This window comes from Hyposmocoma kahamanoa, unplaced genomic scaffold (assembly GCF_003589595.1).
Source record: "Hyposmocoma kahamanoa isolate Upper Pololo Valley unplaced genomic scaffold, ASM358959v1 79, whole genome shotgun sequence".
NCBI classification, from domain to species: Eukaryota; Metazoa; Arthropoda; class Insecta; order Lepidoptera; family Cosmopterigidae; genus Hyposmocoma; species Hyposmocoma kahamanoa.
In genome coordinates this window covers 962,494-985,765 of record NW_020653993.1, presented here as the reverse complement: position 1 = coordinate 985,765, position 23,272 = coordinate 962,494, and the positions used below count along the sequence as shown (strand labels likewise).

The following is a 23,272-nucleotide window of genomic DNA, read 5'->3' as shown; positions in this document are numbered from 1 at the left end:
GAGCATTGAGTAGAGTTCTAGAATACGGCCGTGTAGCTTCATCTCGATTTTTTATATTTATATCATGACATTGGAATCTAGTCCTTTAGCTGAAATATTTTTATTTTTTAAATGTATTTAATGACCACGGATTCAAATCCTTCAGTCGAAACATTGAAGTTGCAATATTTTTTGCGGTGTCACCATTGTCAGTATTTTTTTCCGGACAAACCACTCTCACTGTATCCACACGTGAAACTGAAGTCGTTTAGTTTTTATTTTTGCTGTTATAAGTACCGTATTCCGCGCACTGGATAGTTTAAAACCTTCACTATTGAAGCACATTTATTCCCAATATGGATTGGTTACAAAAGATATTCTAGACGTTTAACGATGAGGTCCCAGGTCTGATTCTCGGTTGGACCAATCTAGGAATAGAACATTTCTTATTGGTTCTCTAGGTGTTCTGTATATTGCCCCCGGAGAGTTAGTATTGCTGGTAAGGTAATCACTGTACAAGGATTTATGGGTTTGAAACCAAGCCATATTGGTGTGATTATGACTTATTAAAGGTTTTTGATAGATACGATACCCCTAAATGGTACAAGTATCAACTTTGTGTGTACATTTTTTCTGTATATACGAGAAGGACGATATTTTAGCAGCAAAATTATATACCTAGAACACATTATTCAAAATTGATCTTTATCGTGTAATAGATTTTGAATCTCACTTTAGTAAAAGTTAAGAATTGCATAATTATACTCGTGGATACGTGCAGTTCAATTTCAACCATCACCGATGGCTATTACATATTGACAAGTTGCCGGTCAGAAAAAACTTTATGTCCATAATTATGCGAAAAAGACTTTCATTCACTCTTATTGACATCTTTATAAGTGGATCATCGCCACGTCGGAATTATAAAGTATTCGTGTTTTAAATTGCAAAAAATAGAGCACAAAATTTTCTTTCAAAAAACAGGTATACAGTTAACGTGTTCGCTTATCGGAACTTACCATAACGATGCATAGTTGATATATTAAACAATTTCAATATTATAAAACTGGATTATGGTTTTTTATGATATCTCAAAAAATATTTTTTGGCATATTATCAGTGCCACAATTTCAGGGTTCGAAATTAACTTGTTAACCTTTTATAAAACTGCTATTAAGAACATTTCAAGAACCGAAAGAGGTAAGCGTTATAAGTGTTACAGTTGAATTTGACATGATGACATTTATTTCATTTAACGATATCGAAAGTTTTTACAATTACGTTGTAAATTTTACTTTAGAAAATATATTTTGCAGTTGTTGTACTTTATAATCTCGCCTCTTCAGGTACTTGGTTCATTTATGCCATACTATTCTTGCCAGTATATTTTCCTAGCAGGAAATCAATCACAGTATACTAGAACATAAATTCAATTTTGTACCTATCTGAGTTATTTAAGGTAAGAATTTAGTACTTGTTTATCGTTAAGATACATTAACAACAATAAACAAAATATTTTTGTACGTCTACTTTTTTGTGTCATCCTTTTACTCCTTATCACAGAAACCACGAAAAAATAAACGCAGTAACTTACAAGAAATTCTCTTGAATTTCTTAATTCAAATTCAATATAATCTTTATTTCATAGGTAAGCATTATTACTTGAAATCGTCACAATGGTTAAACTCTACCGCTCATTCGTAAGGCAGATTCCCCTGAGAAGAATGAGCAAGAAACTCTAGGGGTTGCTCTTTGTAAATAACATTTACAATATTTTTTTTTATTTGTAACATCAGAGATCGAGACTACCTCCATGAGCTAAACGGGTTACTACCACGGATTTTTGTCATCCAAGTACTCAGAAGTTGTAAGAACCTTTAGTATAAAGTTTTTGTTTCACTATAGTCTTAACTTAGAACGTTTAATTTAAATTGTACTGTCGTGGTTGAGAGAGCTTAATTTTGCTTGCAAGAATTTATAGGCCAAAAGTTCAACATATTCAGCTCCTGTGAAAGGTATTTGAACTATAGAGTATTTAATTTTGTCAAAGTTTCTTCACACAAATTATGCAGAATTTTGTACAAATTCACTAAGCAAATAATAAAATAGATAAACGTGGAAAGGATTAATCTTGAATGTAAAGGTGGGTACTGACCGGCGTTACGGGGAGTAACGTATCATTTGCATCGAGCATGATACGTTACGCCGCGTACTAAAATTCGTGTAACTCGCTCGTTTCGAATTCTTTGCTTACCTGTGTTCCCGTTTCGTTGCCACGAAGTTTTGTTGGGATCTTTATTTTTACTCAATTATTGTTTAATCCAAATAAGATTCCAGATGACCCGGGTTCCATAAAACAGTTCTTTATATTTGTCTATGAAATACATGGTTTTCTCTTTGTCCCACTCTATATTTTTAACAACTAATAAAAGGCTCATAATATCTAAAATCGACGCTTGTGCTACGTGCGCTCGTGACGACTCGCTGCGACTTATTGACTAAAGTGCGTAACACACAGGGTTCGCCAAAAAACCGATAGAGAGCGAGCGTCTTGTTAGCCCGTACTGGCTGCACGAACGCTCGCTGTGTAACACGTTACATTACGCCCCGTAACGCTTGTCAGTACCCACCTTTACAATCTGAACAGATTGTCTGACAGACAAGCTTGATATGTAAATAGATGCAACTCAAGCACATGCGCTCAGATAGGTACAGCGTACTGACTGATACTCCGTAAAATTTGTTACGCTTACCGCTGATCTCTCTAGTCAAAGAATGCTTTTAAAATCTTTAAATGTCTGTGAACCATTAACGACACTAAAGGCCCGGCCATTGTGCGTTGTTTTAGGCTGCTGTTAGAGGTCTGTAGAAGCGCGACTTTGCGCTACTGTGCTACTAATTTACATACATTATCTAGTTTGCAAAGTGGCGCCACTTTTGCAGCTCCCTTAAACTTGCGTACGTTACTTGCCTTATCCTAGGTTGACTAGTCAGGGTAAGTCATCTAGTCACAAAAAACTGGACTTAGTCGGTTCGCCGTTTGAAACTTACAAGTGTAATATTGAAATCTAGTTTTTTGCAACTACAGCCGACTAAATTGACGATTTTTTTTACTTCATTAGTCTATTTCAAAGACGCGATTATTTTGACATCGGAATATGCCATGTGAAAACACTCGCGACCAATTTTGACCGTGTAAGACCCGTCTTAGGTTTCCTAAGCTGATGTCAGTTTGTAATGATGTTAGATATAACGGGGAAAATGAGAAGTAAAAGAAGAGTTTTTTTTTATAAATACAATTTTATTCAGCTAGTTTATTAGGCCAACAGTTAATACAAACGCCACACTTAACAATCACAAGTCTTTGTACAAGGCAATTTTGTGTTCAACAAGTCCCTATGGTGAAAAACAAGAACTATGTGCATTTGGAAAAAATATAATCATTTACTGTGAAATGTTTATGGTTTGTAAAAATTAGGGAATGCAGTTCATTTAAACTGTACTTCACTTGTGAAATTGCAATTTCTGTGCAGTTTGCTCGACTCGGTTGGCACTACTGCACGCTAATTGCTAGAGAACTGCACATAAACTGAATTTTTGCAGTTGAGTGGTCAGTACGTTGAATATGATATCGAAATTCCACATCTCCCAATTATCTAAACTAGTCATATAAAGTGTAATAATGATGAAATTAATAAATTAATTCTCGTTTTTCACCCATTGATTACCATTGACCATTATTTATTTATTACATGAAAAAAATATTATTTCTAATAAGTAGGTTATCAATATTTCGACGGGCATTTTAGTTAACTTAAATAAAAATGAATAGTTAAAAATAAGTCACAACTCCAGATACTAAAATGGTAGATACAATTATATTTAATAATACAGAAATGCATAATAAATTGAGTATTTTAAGTAAAAATAAATACATATAAATATTGGACAAATTATTTTAAAGAAATGTCTAGAAAAAGATCGTTTATAATAAAATTAAACATTTTGAGCGTATAAGGAATGTGATAGAGGAACAAAAAAGTCAATATTTAAAAAAGTCTTACATAATTTCACTTCATTTCACATCTCCCAAGTGTGTGTTCTGTAATAAATTCATTGAAGTTATAAAAAAAATAAAACTAATCAACGGTTTTTTTTTCAAAGAATAATTCTTTTCGTTAAGGTTAGTAAAATGAGACTAAAAACAAAAAATTCTGGTAATTGCATTAAGGGCGCCTTCGAATTACGACGCTCATAGAAACGCTGCAACCGCGAGGCTACTAATTTTTAACCAACTTCAAAAAAAGGGAGACTGAATTTGTGTTTTTTTTGTATGTATGTTACGCGATAACTCTTTTATTTTTGTGAACCGTTGAACCTTTTTTTGTGAATTTGTTTTTTTTTGTTAGAAAGAGGGTACCTCAATATTGATCCCATTTAAATTTGAAGAAAATATTTTACCTCTAAGGGTGGCAAACTAGAGGATGAATCCGGTTTCGCGCACTTTCCGGTAACCTTTTCCAATAAAACTTGGCAAATAGATGTTAATTACACTAACATTCGAGGTCGTTTTTTTTAATAAAAAAGTTATACAATATTTAGAAGCGCAGTTGCAGCGCCATAGTCGCGCCTAATTCGAAGGCGCCCGAAAAGAGAAAAAAAGAAAGATTATGAAACTAAGCAGAATTCTAAGTGCATGCTAGCACATTGTGGAATAGGGTTGTACATCAATATTTAACCAGTCTATAAGTAAATCGTCACATCAAAAACCGTAATAACGTCGTTAGTGTATAATAATAATAATATATATGTAATAATTGCGCGTGTGCTTTAAATAACATATTGATAAATTCTGTCTGCTATTAACATTTTATATTTTATAAATACTTGAAAATATGTAATTTATAGTATAATTCATAAGGCTAAACGTTATTTTTCTAAAGAAAACAAAATGACAAACTTTTTCTCTAGCTACATACTGCTGTGCACAGTCGGCTTAAAAAATCGCTGATTATCTAGTTTTTGTTATCTGAAATTTAGAAATGGACCTGTCTGCAAGAGGGTTAATGGCCGATGACGAGGGCGGAACAAGACCGGGAGAGTTGGCGTGTTCAAGGGGAGGCTTACGTCCAGCAGTGGATGCGTGTAAGTCGAATTTTTAGAAAATAAAATTAGTAAAATGTATCACTGGTAGTATATACCTAGTAATATTCATGTATGTATTTAGGTTTATAAGTACTCAAAAAATGTATAATTTACGTATCCGACAGAGATTTTTCAAGCCTACTGAACGGCGATTGGCAGCGGTGTAGTTTTGATACAGTCTGGCCGCCTAAAAATTAAGCGCGCCTTAGGTAGTTAGGTAGTAGTGCAGCGAAGAGCACACGAAATGTTTTCACTACGCTCAATTATTCAGCTGTTTCTCGAGTAAAGTTTACTTTTGGGTGACAAATGACAAAAAATTATGAGCTAAACACGCCCTCTGCGTTTTAATGCAGTTTCCGTATAAAATCGACTACTCGCGCACTGTATCCTAAGGAAACGGCACATGGTATATGTCGCGAACTAGCATAAATGATCAGATTATAATCACACTATCAAGAGTTTATCGATACTTTGTGCAATAGTACCAATGATCGAGTGTCGACTACCGATAGTTTCCCCACCTACAAGTGTTACAATACAGGCTTTCATTACCTACTATTACATTTTTTGTTGCATATATCCATTATATTCTAATTAGCAATAAAAACTACATTTTGGTGCGAAAAATAAACATTTGTGAATAAATGCAAAAGGCGTACACAATATAATTGTGACATAATAGGAAAAGAATGCATTAAACACATAATTTGGTATTCCGATACCAGGATCTAAAGGGGTGACCACAACAGGTGTTTAAACACGTGCAAAATTGTACCCAAAATTCAGTTTGTTTCTCATTTATCCATACCCTATTACTTACAAAATATACCTTATCGGCATGCACTTTGGGTTCAATTTTTGATACATCTATAACTGTTGAATGTATTGGTTCCTGCTGCTGGTCGTTTTTAGTAGGTGTGTGAATGGTAAATTAGATATCGAAGTTAAAAAGCAAAAAAGGCTAAGTGATGGGTCTTCTAATATTATCCAACATTTAACTCATTTTCCAGGCAAGTGTCCGTTATCCCTTTTTCCTGCCGACAGACGATATATATATAGGCTGACATGTTGGTTTTAGACCTTTAATTGGTATCTATCTATATATCTAGTATCGACTTTTGGCATCACTGTTCGTGTTGTTGTTAGACGAGATTAGTTATTTAAAAATCTACAATATGACAAGATCTCTTATAACTTGTCAAACGTTATTATTAATGGATAATCTGACATCTATAACGTAAAGTGAACGAACAGTTTAATTCCAGTTACAACGTGACTTTTCGTGATATATCCATACCGATAGCCGACTGTCTCCAGCAACTTGGAATGGACCTATCGTCCAATTTGATCTTCGGCAGATACATTGAATCCATGGCCAAAAATGCAGCAAGGAAACTTGGGGTCCTTTCCAGGGTGAGGCGTCACTTTACACCGGGACAGTTGCTTCAGCTGTACCAAGCACAAGTCCGATCGTGCATGGAGTACTGCTGCCACCTTTGGGATCGCTCTGCTGCATATCAACTGGCCACTTTGGATTCAATTGACAACCGTGCAAAGAGGGCTTATAGGTGACTTGGAATTAGTGGAGGCGAAGCTGCAGAGCCTTGAACGCCGCCGTAAAGTTGCCTGCTTATCGGTATTTTACAGGATATATCACGGAGAGTGTGCGATGGAATTACAGGATTTAATTCCTCCTTCCCCTTTCCATCACCGGGGGACTAGGCGTAGGCTTGGGTTCCACCCCTATGTTGTGGATATTCCAAAGATTGACAAACACACTTAGTGTCAAACCTTACAACACGGTATCAGCACAGAGCACATATTATCCTCATAGCACGTTTATTAGAGGTGCGTTTGATAAACACTTTCCATCTATAATCTGCTTGTAGAATGGACGTGGTGCCGAGTTTGATCTTTATATTAGCAGTGTCTTACGGCGGACCACACAGTAGGGTGACTTCAAAAAGGTAGGTTTGTGTTACATGCCGTACCATAGTGTTTCGTATGGTTATAGTCCTTTATGGGTTTTGTTATAAACTAGTATAAAATGCAGTTGGTTCAACTGCATTTGAACTGCATTCAAACTGCAAATTTGCAGACAGAGTGCAGTTGATGCAGTCTGTTTGTCTAGAGTCTTATAAGTCTGTAGTCCTAATCGATCAAGTTGTTGAGTCTTGGTTACTTGAGATGGTATCACTTAAGGGATTATATTTAATTAACACAGGTGAGTTTGAAATGCGTCTCGAGATACGAGTGACCGGGTTAATGAGCTGTTTATTAATCCTAGATGCTTAATTTGAAGACTAAGTAAGTCAATCAGGTTTTTTAATACATTAACCACATCAAATAGTGATGCCGTATCCCTAAACCGTGAGTGTATATAAAAATCTTTATATTTAATTCATAAGATAAACGTGGGTGACTTGATTAGATAGCGAAACTTAAAAGATGACTGCTCATAAATTTTTTTTTGTATTAACAAACTACAGGCCTACCGCTCAACTGAGTTTACGTAAGAGTGGTTACACACGGCGACTTTAGCAGCGATGCAATCGCGCGTTTGTACCGATGCAGTCGCGCGCTTGTATCGTGTTTGCATAGCTGCTTAAAATCGCGTGCGTGTGTATAGGTAGACGATTAGCGACTGCATCGCGTTTGTCGCAGTGTGTGTAACAGTTATGTCGCGCTGTAATCTGGATAATTTCATCAAGATTATTCTAACGTTATTAAATAGAAATTTGATTGAATAAAGTGCCTACCGAATTAGTCAATTGTTGTTCTGTGAAACGATAATAAAAAAAAACTATTTCAAGGATAATTAAAATTAATAGATAAGCCATTTGGTACTTTTTTCAAATCAACTTGTTATTGAATATAGTCAGAAACATTTTTGTTGAAATATCTCGTGTGCAGCGTGCCATAAGTGTTACGTAAACTATCATCCCTCCCGCACTGTGCAGCTACCTCAGCAACCGACTCACTTAAGCGGTCGGCGTGTTACCTAAAATTACTTTCAAATTTAGCTCGCATCAAATAAAAAAAGTCATGGGAGTACAGGTCTGCATTACGCGCAAAATCCGATAAAACGATAGGCACTTGAAGGATTTTTTAAAACTTATGATAGGAATTTTTATGACTTCCCAAATTTGTTATTAATGAAAATCAATTTCTATTACAGCCTTACAATATGAAGCCTCACGCAAGCCATAGCCCACTACGCTGGCCCAATGAGAGTTGTGAATAGTAACTTTTAAGCATGTATCAAATTTTTCCACTAATTTAACAATCAATTATTTTATTATTATTATATATATATAATGATTTTTTTTAACTGTGCTAGCAAACTAAGGTTCTAAAGAAATATTGTACGAAGAGTCGTCTGCATCAATCAGCGCAATTCTGATACGAACTGGTAGGGTGGGTTTTGACCCTAAAATGTGAACTCTAATACTGATAATGCCGAAAACACGTATGCCATGCGTTACAAGAAACCCTTGACCTTCAGGCGTGTAGGCACCGAGTGTTGGAAGGTAATTAGCAGTTGTTTGAGAACAAATATTTATTTACAAAGCGTAACCCCTTATTCTTCTCATGAAAAACTGTCTTATAGTTGAGTAGTTTGTCATTTTAACTGCAATTTGCTTATCTAAGAAATAAAAGAGATTTAGATTTGTTTTCAAATTCTTTTTCTGTACTAAATTCAAGTTAATTTACTTATTTTTCCAATTCAGATCCTGCACCAGTGTAATAGTGAGCTATGATCACGTGCCGTTCCATATTGCTAACGATGCTCGCGTCGTATCTTTCCCGATCCCTTTAAAGCTCACCGCCGAGCACGGGGTCTAGTCGGCCTTGCGTGGGCGTCGCTTGCGCACCTCCGTCGCGCGCTCGTTGTCGCCGCCGCCCTCTGAAACCTGTTTTTCATCGTCGTCTTCAGAAGTCTGGAATTGTAAAAACAAAAATGGTTTGCAAGATTTCGTTTTTAAAAAAGATTTGGACAGATTGAAATTTTGAATTTAGAAACATAGTCCTAACGCGCACATAATTACATACATGTTATATGGCTGAAGCGGAAATACGCTAATAAATTATATTACCGAACCAGTCATAACGGCGGGCGGCGAAAAATAACGAGCGAGATGTAGCCCGTCTCAATGGCAATCAAACTCAGATTATTATAGAGAATTACATATATTTGCCAAGTTTTATTGGAATCGGTTACCGGAAAGTTCGCGCGAAATCGGATTCATCCCCTAGTTTGCCACCCTTCGAGGTGGAATATTTTCTTCAAATTTAAATAATAATAATAACGCACACACTCAACATAGCCCCGCACTAGGGAAACCCTGTGTCGCGGGTGCTATGGACACACACATAGACAACCACAAATTACACCCAAACTCACGAGAGAAATAAATGTAGGCCATATAAATATTTCTCCCGGCCCGGGAATCGAACCTGGGACCTCTGCGTGGCAGTCCGGCATGGTAACCGTTCGGCCACAGAGGCAGTCGCATTCAAATTTAAATGGGACCACTACCGAGGTACCATCTTTCAAAAAAAAAAAAGAATCCTCAAAATCGGTTCACAAATGCCATTATTATATGCCGAGTTATCGCGTAACGTACATACAAAAAAGAATACAGTCGAATTGAGAACCTCCTTCTTTTTAAAGTCGGTTAAAAATATACAAAATTAGAAATAGAAATAGAAACCATTTATTGTATGTAAATTAGGCGCTTACTGTCTTAACCAAATCTCGCTTCACGGCGGAAATTTCCCGTTGACTTCCGAATTGGCTATTTTTCGAGATACTAACTTTTTAGTAGCAGTGGAGGTACTTGTGAAAGAGTTCGTCCAGGGAAGTACTGCCACCTTCCCTATTTCTGCCGTTCCGACTTTGAGGGGTAAGGGTATTGGTGAAATTACAGGCACACGGGACTTGTCAACTTATGTTTCAATATGACGGGCGCAGAGGCCCCTCAGATCTTTGTGATTTAAAGCTCTCAAAATTTTGACCGCAGATTCGTTTTGTGGACTCCCATCGACGGCCGGATGCCACATTTCAATCGGGTCGGACATTGACTTAAAATTATGTGGACGTCGGGTCCGCGCTAAAAAGTGTCCGAACGTATAGGGCGTCAAAATCGTATACAGAGCATCATTCACGCTTTAGTCTTCGTTTATTCGACTGACAGCGAAGCAAGCAAAATTAGACAGTACTGCGATGACATTACAATTTAAATTCAACGTTTTAGCTTTTTCATATTCCTTTACATGTCACTACGTTTAAATAGGTTGACAGGACATTTTTTTCGTGGTTTTTGTATTAGACCCGTCGTCCATTTATTTGTAAGTCAATGGGGTCGGACCACTTTTTTTCGGGCCGCCATTTTGAATTAGCCATCCTGAAAAAAATTAGTCGCCCATAAGAGTGGCACTGCAACTACTATGGTCAGGCGTGTAGCTTACCTACCACAAGGCGCAAGACTTGTTCCTCCCGTCATTTGGTATTATCATAAAAATAAAAAATTCGAATAAAAAGTTCTTACATCAGGAGGTGAGTTCTTCTCTTCATCGCTGTCTTTCTCTGCATCGTCCACAATGTCGTCATTGATCAATTCTTCTTCCTTCTTCTCCAGTAGTTTATCCGCTTCCGCTTGTGATACGAACACTTTGTCCGGGCGCCGCGGCGGGTACAGGAAGTCAATTATACATACTAGTAGCTGGAAACAACTTTCATTATTAAGAGCAGGCAAATATCGATGCTTTCCTTTCTCAAACTCGTATCTTTTAAAGAGGGATAATTCAGGAGATGACAAAACTTTAAACTTTACTTTTAGTAAGGCGACGATATTATACGTGTACTTATTTGGACAGTGGCAGAGTTGTATACAGAATGTTAATGAAACAAATGTGCAATTTTTAAGTTTATTAAATGTCACGGTGTTCTACTATCATGATTTTAAATTATTTTTTTGTGAAATGACTCCACTGTTTTGTTATAATTATCATAACGAAGATCGAAATAAATTCGAACCAGCGCTCTCAGGCAATCCGTGCCAGATGCTCTGCCAATTAAGCCAGAGAATGAACCAGCAGACCTTAGTAGCAGTAGAGCTCCTTGTGAAAGAGTTCGTCCAGGGAAGTAGTGCCACATTACCTATTTCTGCCGCCAAGTAGTAATGTGAGCATTACTGCGTTCCGGTTTTGAAGGGTAAGAGTGCTGGTGAAATTACAGGCATACGAGACTCGTCAACTATGTCTTAGGGTGATGGGCGCAGAGGCAGTGAGTGACAGTCAGATCTTTGCAATTTAAAGCTCTGAGTGGCACTGCAACTGTTATGGACAGGCTTGTCGTTTACCATCAGGCGCATGAATTGTTAGTTCCTTCACTTGGTAACATAAAAAAATAAACCTTACGAATTTTTCTATATGCTTGTGGCAGATATTTGCTTTTGTGTTTTTTATCTGTTAAAAACATTGACTTACAATTATATGGACGTCGGGTCCGCGCTAAAAAGTGTCCGCACTTGTAAGGCGCTAAAATCGTATACAGAGCGCGACACTCCGCTTTAGTCTTCATTTGTTCTACGGACAGCGCGATACTGCGATGACATATCAATTTAAATTTCGAATAAGTTGACTTGGGACATTTTTTTCGTGGTTTTTGTATTAGACCCGTCGTCCATTTATTTGTAAGTCAATGGTTAAAAATCTATTTCTTCTCTTCTTTCGGATCGAAGGACGTTTTTCTAAGTGTTTGATCTTTGTATTAATAATTATAACAAACCAGTGATATAAATTTATAAAAATTGCTTAAAACACTGTAAAATATTGCATTAATATAGAGTACACTATCTGTAATAGCATAAGGTCCGGTTAGCCAAGAAATGCATGAATATTTTTATATAGTATTTTGTCACAGCACGGTATTATTAACGTTTAAAGTATGCAAAACTTACCAGACCAAGCAGCGCTCCTAAGAAGATGGTGCCCACAGCGAAGATGAGGTACGAGCCCCACGTGGGCAGACCATACGTCTCCATTAGCATGTTGTGTACATTCTGTATAAACATGGCAAAATTAATTTTTTTGAAATAAAATAAAAATAAATAAATATTAGACAACAACAAAATAAAAATGTTGCTCTGATCCCAAAGTAAGTTACCTACTAAAGCACTTGTGTTATGGAAATCGAAAACAACGACGGTATCACAAACACCAGACCCGAGACAATATTGAAGTTCCTACAACGACCCGGCCGGGGATGTAATTTTGCAATTTTCGTCCATTATAGCAAAGCTCAAGTAACTGGTCGATTTGAAGTGAAACAGTTGACGACACCCGTCAATTTTTTCGAACTCGGGCTAGCCAATCGGAGCGCAGTTGTCACAGTAATGATATGGCAGAATAGTTTTCAAACAAATTAAATGACATTTCGTCTTTATCTCTGGTTATATACTCGATGCTGCAGAGGAATCTTGTTTAACATTTATACTGATATGTTGCAGCTGTATTGTATAAAGCACCGTATTACATTACGGCTAGCCGGTTTACAAAACGGCGCTGTTTTTTAAACTGGTCGATTTGAAATGAAACAATCGACGACACCCGTCAATTGTTTCGAATTCGGGCTGGCCAATCGGAGCGCAGTTGTCACCGAAATGATTTGGCAGAATAGTTTTCAAACAAATTAAATGACATTTCGTCTCTATTTCTGGTTATATGCTCGATGTTATTGTTAATATAAATAATATTTTCATACGTGTACTCTGCCGCCAAGGACGTTAACATTTTAAAATTATCTCGCAAATATACACAAGGGTCCTAGGAAGCACTCTGAGGACCACTTTATATACTACTTTGGAGCGCTTCGAATATCAAGCTTTAATGTAGTTATTTACCCTTAGTGCCTGGCTGAGTTTAAAGAACTCGGCGACGAGGCTCATCTGCAACGAGTTCGGCGCCTTCCATCCAGGTACAGGGTCGGTTTGCTTCCATCGCTGCTCTTCAATGTAGCCCAGCATGGAATCCACGTCACGGGGCCCTTTGTATTGACGGAACTCTCCATCCTTTACGCTAAAAAACGTTGAAATCATATATTGTTACAATGTACCTCTTTCCATTAGTATACCATTATCATGTAAAAGTTTTCAAATTCTTTTTCCACAGTAGATCTTTTATTTACTTTGTGTAATGGTATTATCACCTTTGTTTACATTTTTGGACTTCGATTTTATCTCATAGTTGACGCTTTTTTTCGGCAGTTTCAGTTTTAATTCTTAGTTTTAACTGTTTCTTAGGATAATTAAAAAAATAGTCGCAATTGATTTCATTGCGAATTACAAAATCAACATAGATCAATTCGAAAAAATCAATTGCAATATGCAATTAATGTTAATTGCAATTAGTTTTTTTTAATCAATTAAAGAACTGATTTGAATTTAATTGATTAACGCTCAACACTGATTGCGACTCCGTGTCGATAATTGTGATGAAACCCATAGACGTAAAGTACAGAAGCAACACCTGTTACTCTACTTGACATTATTATTGAAACAAAGGTAGAACAAATACAAAGAAAAATTCTTTTGATTTAATTGGACTCCAAACAGGGTCTGTAGCTTCACCGTGGTTACCGCTCTTGTCTTCTCCATGTCCCTGTTGCAGTTTTTTTTATCCTAGCGCCACCTTTTTTTTTTTTTTTTTGTGAGAAACTTATGAAAGTTTCAGCCAGTTACTTTCACAGGTACCAGAGACTGACAAGAGATGTCGCTCTATTATTTAAATGCCATAATCACGGCAAAGGCGTTGTGATGGGAATGTGAAAGAAGGTAACATTTTGCCAAAATGTTGGATTTGTGAATATTACGACGTTCTAAAGATTACTAATAGCGTTATTGTCTTTTTCATTCTATTTTGACAGTTTGCCTACTAGGACCGAAATCCATTTTTATTCACACACATTTTGAACAAGAACAGGATATTTCATTAAATATATTGAATTAAAATTAAAAACTTTTGAACATGTCTTCTCTTTGTATTTTTAATACACATAGTTTTAAGTGCAGTGTGTGTATGGATGAACTTACACAAGTCGACATACATTTACTTATGCATAAACGTGATCAACATACAGTCGATAATCGATAGAATATTTATCGACTGCAGTCACTAACTTCTTGCAAGTTGGCAACACTTTTACGCAAAAGACAAGACTATAGTGGAGTATTTCACAAATAATATTAAATAATATCATGGTTGTAAAAATATCATGTTATTCAATAAAATAACTGTATGTTACGACAGTTCGGCAGGAGAGAACTTTTATGAAAATAAAATAATAAGAATAAAACATACTGGTATATAGTAGGCAAGGCGGTGACGACGAATCTGCCGCTAAGGCCGGGTGACTTCGTGACGTCAACAGCTCCAGTACGGACCCCCAATTGCTTGCGTCTCATTCGTTTTGAGAGGTCGCTCCATGTTGGGGCTAGTGCGTTGCAGGCTGGGCACCAAGGAGCGTAACTGGAAGAAAAAAAAACATTTTTAAAATGGAGCAAAGCGATGACAGCACTTGCGTGAAAGTTTTATATACTTTAGTAGTAGAGCGTAGAGCTCCTTGTGAGTTTGTCCAGGAAAGTACCGATTGAAAAATAAATATACGCGATTTGGACCCGAAAAGAAAGATTTTACTCAAACATTTATAAATTGAGTCATGTTTTTGGTTTTTTTATTACTAGAACAAGAAAAAAAATTATTTTTATACATAATTTGAATGTTTTATCAACATATCACATAAAGGCTTAACTCACACTGGCGTAGAGACGAAGCCTGTCCTCCTGTGTCCTGTTTTTAACTATAGGGTTTTTCAATAAGAACGTTGTTTTGTATATCAAAATAAAACAATAAATTTAGATGACAAATTTTTATTGTATCAAAAAAGTAAGGTTTGGCAATTATGAACGAAACATGATATCTGATAAATGTCCACCACGATCACAGTTACAGATGTCGATACTTTCATCAAAGTTTTTAATCACTTTTTCACAAAACGGTGGGTCTATGTCGTTTATCACTTCACGAATTTTGAGTTTTAAGCCTGCAATCGATTCGATTGGCACCGCATAGACTCTGTCTTTAACATAACTCCATAAAAAATAATCCAGCGGTGTTAAATCATTTGATCGAGCTGGCCACTTAAAGCTGAATTTCGTGAAATTATGCGATCGGGAAATTTGGTTTGCAATAAATTAATTGTTTCGGTGGCTGTGTGACTTTATAACGCACGTCGACGACGTACGCATTAACGCGCCCGGATGACAGTGTCGGTCGGCGTCTGACGCCTCACTGCGCGCAAGGACCGCACTTTAAGCAAATGCGATTCCATATTTGTATAACACAAATTTGTACCTTAATAATGGGAAAACTGAATATGCTATAGCGGAAAAACATGACGCGTCGCGACGCTTCCACTCTGCGCCAGTGTGAGTTGAGCCTTACTCTCTGTAGAAATTTTATGGTACCTTGTATTTTTCAATAAGTGAATTTGTATTCTTTCGAGAAATAAATATCTTAAACAATATTTTGTGAACGTCCCAAAAATGTTACTTTTCAAATTGGGTTAATTTATTAATAAAACATGATACGTGTGAGTTTTTTTTTTACATATACATAATTAAGCCATCATGAATTTCATACTTCATGATTGCAACAATAATATTTAACAGAAGTTCGAATTGGCTTGAAAATGGCAATGGAAATTGATTTAAAACATTGATAACGTAATGGCAATATTACAGTTTGAGTCAGTATTAAGCGATTTGTTACCGCCAAGCATGACACATATTTTGTATGTTTGTGTTTCAGATTCAAATAGCCTAAAGTGGCAACGAGATGGACACGTTTCTAGACAAATGCATACGCAGGGAGGTTTCTCACTTATAGCATGCGATGTACCGCCATGCTATGCATGCTAATAAATAAATATCTCTGGAGTTACATGACATTATAAGTTTTGAAAATAAAACAATTGTGAGAAACACTTTTAAACTTCAAACTGCCATATCTCGAAAGTGTCAGGATGTGCATTGGATCCTTTGTAAACAGTATAGAGTGGCTATTTTCTTCTGCCTCACCGCTAAATTCAATATATAATGTACAAAGCGACTTAAACTAAGTTTATATACAAAAAACTAGAAAGCTAAAAGTAATTAATAAAAATATTTTCCTGGCACATTAACGGTCGTATTCCAGAACTCTACTCAATGCTCAAGTCAGGATTTGAGCAGACTTGAGTATGATTGGAAGCACTGGAAATAGGACCCTAATGGAAAGGACTTGAGTATGATTTTCAGTGCTCACTGCAATACTCATGTCCTGACTTGAGTATTGAGTAGAGTTCTGGAATACGACCCTTGGTTAACTATTGTATTTTATTGGCTACGAGTTTATATTCAAGGACATAAATTAGCTGTTAAGGGAAATCCTCATTTTCTGCCAACTTTAGGCTCAAGTGCGCTATTCTACACCCATATTAGGAAAAACAGAAAGGATGGGGTGACAATGTTGGCTGACAAAGTTCTGACAGACAATAATTAGATTAGTACCAAACAATTGTATGAGTACTCACAGTCATGCAGCTTTGCAGTTTGAGTACCGTACTCTGTCAATGTACTAATACTGATAATACCATTGTTTTAAATAAAAAACAAAATAGAAGACATTATGAAGTATGTACACTGCAAGCGGTTAGAACATCCTTTGCCCAAAGATTTTTTTATTTAAAAGCTAGTAAATTGTATGATATATTGAATAAAAAATTTAATATTGCAAACACCTCTATATATTTGAATTGAAAAAGAAATATTATTACCTAAATACATTAAATTATAATGACAATGAAAATTTTATTCAACTGAAGATGTAGTTTCTAGAAATACACAAGTTTTCAGACACTCTCCCACATTTACATAAATACCTACACATATGCACTTTCCTACACAAACACAAACATACACACTTACACACACGCATGATTCAATACACTTGTTCTTTGACACCTTTTTTGAATTAAAATAGATCATTTGTCCTCTATTAAATAAACCTGATTCTGTAACAAATATTTTGAAGCCAAAATTTGTGGAGAAATAAATTATTATTCTTATAAAAAATTTATGATTCCTAACGTTGGTCAAAGTAAATTTTGTAGATGGTTAGGTATTGTGTAACATGCTGGTGTCTGCAATTCAACATCTGTGGGCCTATTATGCACATAAATTATTAAGAAAATAGAGAAGCCTTCTCTTTTTGCAGTTGTGTAAGTAACAAAGTCTCTTTCTTTTGTAATTTATTACGTTGATGGCAGATAGGCAATGATCTTATATAGGTTCATTGCAGGTAGATGTTCTTAATTCAGTGGAACTGGTTATGGAGATGCTACTTATTATTATTAACTAAAAAAGTGTATTTATTCAGTATAGTTGAAAAACGAATTACTCATTTCCCATGAAAAATTATTAAAATGTATGTTACAGTTTATTACAGACATCTAGACAAATTTCCTACTTGCCAAATATGTTAAAAAGAATTTTTTTTGAGTAAGGAGAGGTGTCGAGAACTAGCTCAGAAAACATTTGTGTCATTGAGTAAAAAATATCATTTGTTTCTTACAATATTGCAACGACGGTTTTATTGACTAGTAGAGAATCAAATTATAGTATAATTTCACATATTTTGAGTTATAACACTATTATAATAGCAGTGCAGTATGTTAATACGTCAGTAAGGTCATTGCATGTGTAATACAAGGTAAAAACCACTGATTCATAGTGAAATCATAGCGAATATACAATTTATGTTTACAGTCTTCAAAATACCTTCCTTTTACGTAATACTCAGCTTTTAAGGATGTAAAGACAGTGGCCTTGTTGTTTACGTAAAAATTCAGCAGATAATACATAAAACCTTGCCATGGTATTGGAAACAGTCAGTAGGTATGGCCTTGTAAATGGTTAATGAACCCAGACACTAGGGTGTACGTTATGCGGCCAAGATTTTAAGTAAATAGCAAAATAGACCTATAAAAGTGCGTTTAGAAACGCGAAATGGGTATTAGTAATGTTAAATGTGATTTGGTAAGTTCTTAACGGCCATTTAAGCAGTAAATTAACGGTGTTTTTAGGCCTGACACGTTTTTGAAAAATGCCGATACCGGCGAGTTCAATAATACTCACAATTCTACCATCCATTCTCCTTCAAGGATTTCTTTCCAATTGTCCTCATATAGCTCTTGGTTGGCGTCGACGAAATTTGCAAAGCAACATAAAATAACCGATAAATAAAGAATAAAATGTAAAAACTGAGGGATTCGGTTTACGCACGCCATGTCTAATTTTGTCAATGCTATTTGGTATTGCCATTTTCCATATCGTATTATTACTATTATTGGACAATTATTTACTATTTGAGTAATTTAATTATTATTTAAATCACTATTTGATAACCCATGAGCGCTAGATGAGGAGACGCCGGGTACGATTCCCGGTGAGATTAGTATAAAAAATACAACTTTTTTATTTTTTTCAATTTAAAAAAGTTTTTCAAAAAGCGACTCTTCTTTATCCCTGGGCAAAAACGTCGTGGTTTAATAACCTATTAGCAGTGAGCTAACGGACTGAATAAATTTATTTACAATTTAATAAATTAACTAGTTTTAAAGTACCTATAGAGCATGGATTAGATATTCGAAAAAGTGACAAAACAAACCGAGATAATATCTCTTCGACATTACTCTCAATGTTGTTTAGTCCGCCTGAGTATTCAAAATACATTAATGTATCTCGGCAATGCATAATGTCGATATCACAGATTGTGCTTGCAATTCGTGACATAAGAATCCTTAGAGGATAGAAAAAAAATGAAGCCAATAGTCTAAGTAGGAATGGCATTTTAGATTAGTCACATACATTTCAAAACCCTTCAGAAACCAAACAATTTATGATAGTTAATCATTGACTTACAGTTATATGGACGTCGGGTCCGCGCTAAAAAGTGTCCGCACTTGTAAGGCGCTAAAATCGTATACAGAGCGCCAAACACCGCTTTAGTCTTCATTTGTTCGACTGACAGCGCGATACTGCGATGACATTACAATTTAAATTTCGAATAGGTTGACTTGGGACATTTTTTTCGTGGTTTTTGTATTAGACCCGTCGTCTATTTATTTGTAAGTCAATGTAGTTAATCCACATAGTTAATTTTGTTGCTCCGGTACCAATAGTACAGGAAATTTCCGTTTGAGACCAGGTTTGGTTGTCCGGTACTATTTATTTGTTTATTTATATGAAGGTAAATAGATATTTTTTTTTTCTAAAGAACATGAATTTTAAAGAAATTATGAAAACCATGAAACTTAAAAGTTACTATTCAAGACTTGAGGTAGAATAATGGCAATATTATTATTTTCAGTTTGAATATTTTTGTATAGATGTCGCTGTAACACAGGTGTAGTTGCTACAATTTGCTAGTAGATGTCGTAAATAGTTTTAATTAAGAAGGTTCATTATTTCATAAAAGCAAAAAGATGGTGATCAGACACAAACCGTATTAACCGATATTTTAGATTTCAACTTCACTTCATATATCAAAAGTTGTTTCAAACAGCAAACACAAGTTTTCAGCATCAAACATACAGACACTATAATAATAAACTATATAGGTACATGTACTTATGTTGATATGCCATTTAGAGTACATAGTGCTTACGCGTTCTGACAAATGGGTTTTGAGCCTTACACCTACTTGGCTAAGTCGAAAACATAACTTAATATGCTTGATGCAGATATACTTTTCTGGTTTTGACGACTTTTTTCCCGTAGCGCCTTCTGTAGAAATTTATAAAAGTTTTTCTTAATTTGTACTTTTATAGCGTAGCTCGTTGGGGACGAATCGCAGCCACGGTATGAGGAAGTCGCGGTTTCGAGTCCTGCCGGATCGAAGCAATTTTTCTGTGTTGTTGTTTAATGTGTTCGATCTATGTATTTATAATTATAACAATATAATTGTGGAGGTACCTTAAATCTAGTGCAAATTAAATATCCTAGAAATAACATGACGAAATAGTACGAAATTTTACAGATTAGTATTGGCCTTAAACTGTTTAATAAATTAATTAGACGCTGTGGAACAATTTAATTTAAAACAATTATGAATGAGTTATCATAAATATAGCGAGGTTTTACTTGCCGATATAAAAATTTGACATGCAATACAACACAAAAAAACATTATGCAATTCCATAATATATTCAAAAATACACGTTTTTTCATCTACTAACGACTTTGGCAATTATTATACACTTTGATAGGACTTAGAAGACTACATCAGGAGTGTACCAGAAGAGTTAATTTCAAGTCGAGTGGTTGGTTTTATTCGTTTACGTCCATATCCGCGATATATATACATATATAACTAGAAGATTTAATAAAAGTACAGGGTGCATTTTTTTAAAGATTTTAGCAGGTTCGATTCCCGCGTGTGGCTAGCAATTTTCGAAAATCTTTGAATGCAGTATTATTTCTTTTTAAAAATAAAGGAATGTTTCCTTTAAGTAAAAATTTCTATTTCCAGTATTTAACGTACTTTCCTTCCAAGTGGCATTACAAATTTCCACTCTGTATATCTGCAGTATCAGTAGAACACCTTGTGAAAGACTACGTCCAGGGTAGTACTGCCACTTTACCTATTTCTGCCACAGCAACGCTTGCGTCAGCGTTACTGTGTTCCGGTTTTGAAGGGTAAGGGTGCTGGTGAAATTACAGGCACATGGCACACTTGTCAACTTATAACAGCGAAAACAAACTTATTTTCTTACTGTCAACTTTACAATCTGTGTTTCCACAAATAAATTAGTTGTGAATTTTCTTTTATAATCGTCTTTTGACATCAATGTTCGTGTTGATGTTTAATGTCAATAGAATATATAAGCACCGAAATTTCTGGATCTAAAAGTAATTTATCAGCTTTTACGTAAGTAGTCTAGTATATGTGAAGTATAGTAGAAAGGTAATAGAGACGTCCTTACGTCATCGTCACCACGACGTCGATAATTCGATACTCTCAGTTGTACGGCTTCAAGTGCTCGTCTGCTATCGATCGGGACAGGGTTCTATCATAGTATAATAAGACCAAGTAGGGCAACTCCCGCCAGTTCGGTAGATTAATGCCTACAATTAACCGCTGTTAGAACCGCTGCAGCCGCGCGGCTGGCGCGTTGCATCCGCGTGGCCGCGCGACTGTCGAAGTGCGATCAAATTTTTAGTGATGTTTTATCTTTTGACTCAGTTACGCGATGGATTCTGAAGAAGAAAACATTAAAAAGAATACCAGAACGTATTAAAATCCGTGCGTTACTTTCTAATGTTAGACATAAATTTTCCGATGCCTTTTTTTACTAGTCGATTGGAATAACTGGCGCTGCTATAATATAAATATTAATATATAAATTCTTCAATTGGATTTTTATCCATCGTGGTTAACTTGAAAAATTAACATATGTACACCTCACTAACCGTGACTGCAACCGAGCGTGAATGCAGCGCTTCTAAAAATTGTACGAAAAGTTGTAGGTTAATTTGAACGCGCCCTAAGGGTACGGAACAAAAAAAACAATGGAAATGCCATTAGCCTCGATTACTATCAGAACCGCTGTTGCCAAAACTCACACATATAGAATTTGAAACATCAACAACAACAACTCTATCACTATAGACTTTAATTCACTAGTAATTAGGGTACCTACATCCTCAATTTTACTATATGTTTTTTCTATAAGTGATTGATTCAACAACTTCACTGTTTAGCGGAATCAACCGAAGCCATTTGAGCTAGTATCTAGACTCTTAAGTGTCGATCATTATCATACCCGCTGTCACCAAATCTCACACATGGATAATTTGAAACACTATGAAATCTTGATAATTGATGGTCGTAGTCTTACTTACAATTATATGGACGTCGGGTCCGCGCTAAAAAGTGTCCGAACTTATAGGGCGTTAAAATCGTATACAGAGCGTTATTCACGCTTTAGTCTTCGTTTGTTTCTTCTGATAGCGAAGCAAGCAAAATTAGACAGTACTGCGATGACATTACAATTTAAATTCAACGTTTTAGCTTTTTCATATTCCTTTACATGTCACTACGTTTAAATAGGTTGACTTGGGACATTTTTTTCGTGGTTTTTGTATTAGGCCCGTCGTCCATTTATTTGTAAGTCAATGGTCGTAGTATCAAATTTAAATAACAAATTCTGGACTGTAAATATAATTTAAACTTTACCCTGTTGGCATATCCTTGAAAGTTCTATAAAGTTAAATCCATAGATTACGCCATAGATACGATAAAAGGATTCCTGGAGTCTTATAACGTGTCTCCTGAAAGTTGTAATTTAACTGTAGTATGGTCAGGCCTTTATTTTACGGCCCCGTAGAGCTTTTATATTTTGATTTCATGAAACAAAAAAAAATTGGAAAAAATATTTAAAAAACGAATATTTCATTGCATAATCGAAGGTTTTAGTTGAAATCGTGACGTCATGTTTTATTTTATTCAGCCAGTTTCTTGGTAAAAGCTTTATTTTTAAATAAAGTTATTCGAATTTAGAATTCTTTAGAACATTCTCACCCGAATTGGGCCAACACAGATAAACTTGGGCGATATTATGCAAAGGAGAGACCCGTATCTAGAAGTGGAAAGTTATTGGTCGTGGATCTTGATTGACGTTTCGGCCACACGTGTCGATTCGTAACGCTTTTAATTTTTTTTCAATCAATTTGATTAGATTAAACCGAGTTGGCTTACTGTGGACATTCTCCATCAATATACATATAACAATGCTATATTCGGGTAACATGTGGAATAACTCCATTGTAAAAGCAACAGTATTTCTCGTGTTTAGATTATAGATTCACTATGATCACTGACAAGTTTGCTAGGCAAGAAATGTAGTGTAACCCATGCATACGATAAGAAGAAAAGAGAATGCCATGGACGTTTTAAGATACTTGGTTAAATAGAAAGAAATAAAGCATGATGTCTAACCGTGTCTAACCGGTAACGCTTGACAAATTTTTTGGTTGATGAGGAG

The 23,272-nt window shown here is 35.6% G+C and overlaps 1 protein-coding gene across 2 annotated transcripts; it reads right to left on the bottom strand.

Moving 5' to 3' along the window:
- Positions 1-3,315: 3,315 nt before the first annotated feature.
- Positions 3,316-18,492, bottom strand: LOC113233586 (thioredoxin-related transmembrane protein 1-like). Of its 2 annotated transcripts, none has more exons than XM_026468734.1 (7): positions 18,363-18,492; positions 14,488-14,655; positions 13,032-13,206; positions 12,090-12,191; positions 10,677-10,850; positions 8,952-9,065; positions 3,316-4,081 (listed from the first exon to the last, which is right to left on the bottom strand). In XM_026468734.1, the coding sequence occupies exons 1-6, from the start codon at positions 18,371-18,373 to the stop codon at positions 8,967-8,969; spliced, it is 729 nt and encodes a 242-aa protein (XP_026324519.1). In that variant the 5' UTR covers positions 18,374-18,492; the 3' UTR covers positions 3,316-4,081; positions 8,952-8,966. The 2 variants fall into 2 exon arrangements, 1 of the variants encoding a protein (XP_026324519.1); XR_003310717.1 differs by lacking the exon at positions 3,316-4,081 and adding an exon at positions 6,774-8,333 and having other exon boundaries at positions 8,903-9,065.
- Between the last annotated feature and the right edge of the window lie 4,780 nt (positions 18,493-23,272).